Below are 4,790 nucleotides of genomic sequence, written 5' to 3'. Positions count from 1 at the left end.
GCATCATCTGAAACAAAGGCAGCAATGAGAACCAGGCAGAGGCAGCAGGACTCCCTGCACCTTGCAGCTCCTGGCTCCTCTTGCAGTGCAGGGCTGGGCAATGGGGAGACACAGCCTAGCCTGGGGCAGCAGCGCCTTTGGAAGGCCCCACCATCCCTCTGCGGCCCAGGCCTAGCACTATGCAAGACGACTTTCTGGCCTGCTCCACCTGTCCTTTGACCTTCAGAAGCCTTTGAGGAGTGCCTGACCAGCAGGAGCTGGCACAAAAGAGGCACCAGCCGTGGGTGGCCACAGGCACTAAAGCCTGCTCAGCCTGCATGGAGGCAATGGCTCTCCCCGGCCCCAGCCGTGGCTCTGACTCTGCAACAGCCCTGTCTCAGGTTTCCAGTCTGGGGAGGAAGGCTGGGGGAGGCAGGGAGTTGGGCAAGGAAAGCCCCAAAGGCGAGCACTAATGCCTTGTCCAGTAACTCACAGTCAAGTGAAGGAGGCCCAACTCCGCTGTGGTGATGTTAAATATCTCGCACAACTGTTGGTCCTGGAGAACATTGCTCAGTTCATCCAAGATCCTCTCTGAAGTTTCCAGCATGGGAAGTATCCTGTTCCAAATGTCCAGGGTAACGCTGCAAACAAAGAGCGGTGCTGTGTCATCAGGGCTGCCTCAGCCATAGCGCCATGGCTCAGGCAGGCCCGGCAGGCCCCAGGCTGTGCTGCAGCCCAGGCTCTGCCACCGCGTGTGCTTGGGGAGGCCTGGGGGCCCGGCCTGGCCCCAGGCTGAGATGGCCTTCCCCGAGGGGCAGGGCAGGAGCCTGATGGGAGGCTCTGGGCTGCCATGGTCAACATTGGCTGCTGCAGCCCTGAGCAGCCCACCGGCACTGGAAAGCACAGTGGGATGGAAGTCCTGCTCCTCGGGGGTGTCCTTCAGCTTTCCTTGGCTCTGGCAACAGGAGCATCTCTGAGCCCTGCTCTTCTCATAGAACAAACATGCGAGGCTGTCTGGGCTGGTACCTGTCACACTGGGGGAGGTCGATCAAAACACTCCTCAGGACATCTCCGGGAAACTGGAAGGTCAGAATGTCCAGCAGTGAGAAGAGTGTCTTCTGAAGCGATTCACTGCTCTTTTCCAGGCTTCTCTGGATGGACCCCAGAATCTCTGGCACCTGTTGCAAGAACACGGGGAGAATGCTGCTGTCACTGCAGCCGCTTGCCCCCCAGCCACTGCTATTGCTGATGCAAAAGTAAATGCTTCGGAGTCACATTCTGCACAAAGGTGCTGTGCAGTTGTGCATAGCACTGCAGCAGGTTTCCAGCACGGGGTGCCTGTGCCTCAGAGTGCTCCCCCAGACACCCCACAAGGCCAAAGCAGAGCTTCCCAGGCACCACACCGCAGGTGAGACAGGGCTAGCCCTCAGCAATGCCTTCAAGGCACTCGCTGCCTGTTTGGCTCCGCATTTCTGCTGTGGCACCTCATGCTGGTAGAAAAACGAGCACTGGAGGGTCTGAAAGTAAGCCTTGGCAGAAGATGCTTTGCACAGCAGCCAGGCTGGGCCCCAACACAGAAGCCTCACATCACTGAGAACAACCAAGCTGTGCTGCCAGGGACAAGGCTTGCTCCTCCTGCCCTCGGACAAGCACAGGCTCTTGCTCTCACGCCTTTGAAGAGCAATTGACCTTTGAGAAGCTGGCACAAAAATGGCACCAGACGGGAGTGGCCATGGGAACTTCTTCTGCCTGGCCCTGCCGCCTGCTCAGCCTGTGCGGAGGCCGTGCCTCTCCCTAGCCCAAGCCACAGCCCCAGCTCTGCCCCTGTCCTGCCCCAAGTTTCCAGTCTGGGGATGAAGGCGGGGGGAGGCAGGGAGCTGGGCAAAGAGAGCCCTGAAGGACAGCACAGTGCCTTGTCCAGTTACTCACAGTCAGATGAAGGAAGCCCATCCCCATTGTGGTGATACTGCATCGCTCTTCATCCTGGAGAAGGTTGCACAGTTCATCCAAGATCTTTTCTGAAGGTTCTCGCATGGTAAGCATCATCTTCCAGATCTCCCGGGTAGTGCTGCAAAGAAAGAGCAATGCTGTGTCAGCAGGGCTGCCTCAGCCACGGTGCTATGGTGCTGCAAGTGCTGCAGCCTTGGCCCTGCCACCCCACATGCTTGGGAAGGCCTAGGGGGCCTGGCCTGGGCAAGCAGGAAGGGCTGAGGTGGCCTTCCCTGAGGGGCAGGGCAGGAGCCTGATGGGAGGCACTGGGCTGCCTTGGTGGGTGTGAGCTGCTGCAGCCCTGAGCAGCCCAGCCCACTGGCACTAGAAAGCACAGTGGGATGGAGGGCCTGCTCCTCGGGGGTGTCCTGTAGCTTTCCTTGGCTCTGGCAGCAGGAGCACCTCTGAGCCCTTCTCGTGGAACAAACGTGTAGGGCTGTCAGGGCTGATACCTGTCACTGTGTGGTAGATGGATCAGCACGCTTGTTAACACATCTGTGGGAAACTGGCATGCCAGCACGTCAAGCACTGACAGGAAGATCTCCTGAGCAGGCGCGCTGCTGCTTTTCAGCTTTCTGCGGATGAACTTCAGAATCTCTGGCACCTGTTGGGAGGACAGAAGGAGAATACTGCTGCAGCCGTACTGCAGCCATTTGCCCTGCTGCCACTGAGATTACTGCTCTTCCCAGTGCTCTGTGCTGGCTTAAAATGGCCACAGATGCCCAAGAGCATCTGAGTGCTTACTTCTGTTAGCCAGGTGCCAGGGTCTTTCAAAACCAAGTCCAGTATAATCCTGGCATACTCCTTGTCCTCAGAGCTGCAGTCAGCAATGGTCTTTTCAAGGGTCATAAAGACGATGCCTGTAGTCTGAGGAGGGTCGAGGAATTTTCTAAGCAGCTATGGTAGGAAGGAAAAAAGGGAGGGAAGACAAGTCAAACTGAGTATGAGAACACGGTCTGGAGGGGGAAGACCAGAGGAAAAGGGCAAAAGAAGACACTTGCTTCAGGGCAGAAACGTGCTGAGGGCTCCCCCACCCGTGCCCAAGCTCGTTTCTCAGGTACCCCTGAGCCGTAGAGGCAGCTCTGGGATGCAAAAAGAAGAGGAGGGAGCAGGCCTCCTTACCTGCTGCCTGAAAGTGCTGGCCATGAAACCACAAAGCTTCCAGATCTGCTCCATGGTCCTCTCACGCACAATTCTGATCCCAGAATAGGTATAGGACAGCAGCAACTGTGAGGAGAGGAGCTGCTGGTTAGCCTGGGAGCTGCTGATGCCCACTCCAGCAGAAGCAGGTCTGCCGAGCTCCTGGCTGGAACCACAGCCTCCATGCACGCTTCCCCTGAGCTCGAGCCAAGCCCATCATGGGGCTACTGCCGCTGGGGTGGCTTGCCAGCTCCAGCTGCTGCCAGTGCCGTTTCCAAGGAGAGGGCTCCAATTCTACTAAAGGGACCTCTGGGGGCAGAGCTCTACAATAGACACACCTTGAAGATACTCTGCAGCCGATTATTGACAGTGGTTATAGACAGACGGCTGTCTAGCACGATCTGTAGCATGTTGTTCATAGCTGTCAGGGTCTGTAAAGAGTAGAGTGGGTTGTGGAAGTCTTTCAGAGGTTGCTCTCACTGCCAGGAGACTGCTCTGAACTCCTCTGCCAAGGCTGCCAAGGAAGGACACCCACACATCCACACACACGGAGACCCTGGGGCTGTAAAGCTGCTGTGCGCAGACCAGTCTGCAAGCACAGGGTGTTGCCGGGCCCAGGGCTTGAAGGGTAAGGGGTGAGGGGCAGCAAGGCTGAGAGCCCGCCCTGCAAGGATCTTTCTTAACCTCTGGACACAAAGAATCCAGGAAGCAGCCCAGAGGCCTGAGGTTCAGTAGTTGCACCTGGTACTACGTACTTGGTTGTAGAGGTAAGCGTTCAAGACGCTCGTTGGAGGAAGGTAGAAGATGACATTGCAGGACACATTTAAGAGATGTAGTATTTTGTCCTCTGAAATTGCGTTCACTTCACTGCAAATAGAGAGACCTTGATGTTAGGAGCAGTGTCTCTGTGCTGAGGCAGGGGTGGAACAGGTCCTCCCCCAGGCAGGACTCCCTGGGATGGATGGGGAGCCCTGCCGGAAGGCACCTCCTCCTCCATGGGGCTGGCCTGGGTCAGAGGACAGTCCTGATGCCACCAGCTTTGGGGCAAGAGCCAAGACCCTGTGGGGAGCTGCATCAGGGCCACCAGGATCGTGCCCAGGGGATGTGCTGGCAAAACCATGGGCTGGACAGTTACCTCAAGGCAGCGATAGCATTGATGCAGTGGTATATCAGTGCTGTGCTCAGCTGCTCCCTGGGCTCCTCACACAGTAGAATCTGCAAAGCACAACCGGGATGGCACCTGGCAGCCACCGGCACCCAGCACCAGCAAACCCTGCTAGGGCCTGAGTAGCCCCAGTGCCCCTTGACCAACACTGGCACACAGATGCTGCTGTCCACCTCCACTGCTGAGGTCTCAGCAACACCTGGAGCCCTATCAGGGGCACACTGGTGTCTGTGCACAATTTCCCTGCCTCCCTCTGCCCGTGCCCTGTCCTCGTCAGGAGTGCAGGTACCCGGGTGCCATGTCTCCTCACCTCGATGTTCTGTGGCACATCGTTTAGGAAGCAGAAGACATCCAGGCTCTCTGTCAAGCCCTTCTTTCCAGCCGTGCTGCACAGTGTGCAAATACTGTTCAGGAACTGCATCTTCTGCTCCAGATTCTGGCGGACACACAGAGACCAAGGAATGTGAGCCGGGAGAGCCACGGCCAGGGGGACCGAGCGTTGCAGGGTGTGGAGCAG

General features: G+C 57.6%; 1 protein-coding gene across 1 annotated transcript; it reads right to left on the bottom strand.

The window, feature by feature from the left end:
- Positions 1-442: 442 nt before the first annotated feature.
- On the bottom strand, positions 443-4,766 carry LOC109364794. The gene is made up of 10 exons (XM_019611397.2): positions 4,584-4,766; positions 4,244-4,323; positions 3,864-3,975; positions 3,447-3,539; positions 3,091-3,195; positions 2,713-2,865; positions 2,421-2,572; positions 1,909-2,047; positions 1,006-1,157; positions 443-620 (listed from the first exon to the last, which is right to left on the bottom strand). Exons 1-10 carry the CDS (start codon positions 4,692-4,694, stop codon positions 449-451), a joined length of 1,269 nt encoding a protein of 422 aa, XP_019466942.1. The 5' UTR covers positions 4,695-4,766; the 3' UTR covers positions 443-448.
- Positions 4,767-4,790: the final 24 nt, after the last annotated feature.

The sequence above is a fragment of the Meleagris gallopavo genome, unplaced genomic scaffold (assembly GCF_000146605.3).
Source record: "Meleagris gallopavo isolate NT-WF06-2002-E0010 breed Aviagen turkey brand Nicholas breeding stock unplaced genomic scaffold, Turkey_5.1 ChrUn_random_7180001922041, whole genome shotgun sequence".
Classification (NCBI taxonomy): domain Eukaryota; kingdom Metazoa; phylum Chordata; class Aves; order Galliformes; family Phasianidae; genus Meleagris; species Meleagris gallopavo.
The sequence above is the reverse complement of the archived record's forward strand: the minus strand, read 5'-3'. Positions and strand labels throughout refer to the sequence as shown.

What these genes read in the sequence shown, in the direction of transcription:
- LOC109364794 (XM_019611397.2), bottom strand. Translation starts at nt 4,694, where the DNA reads ATGCAGTTCCTGAACAGTATTTGCACACTGTGCAGCACGGCTGGAAAG. An exon ending in CTGGCACCTGGCTAACAGAA is followed by an intron (nt 2,573 to 2,712) that starts GTAAGCACTCAG and finishes TCCTCCCAACAG; the next exon opens with GTGCCAGAGATTCTGAAGTT. An exon ending in GACCTCCCCCAGTGTGACAG is followed by an intron (nt 621 to 1,005) that starts GTACCAGCCCAG and finishes CTTTGTTTGCAG; the next exon opens with CGTTACCCTGGACATTTGGA.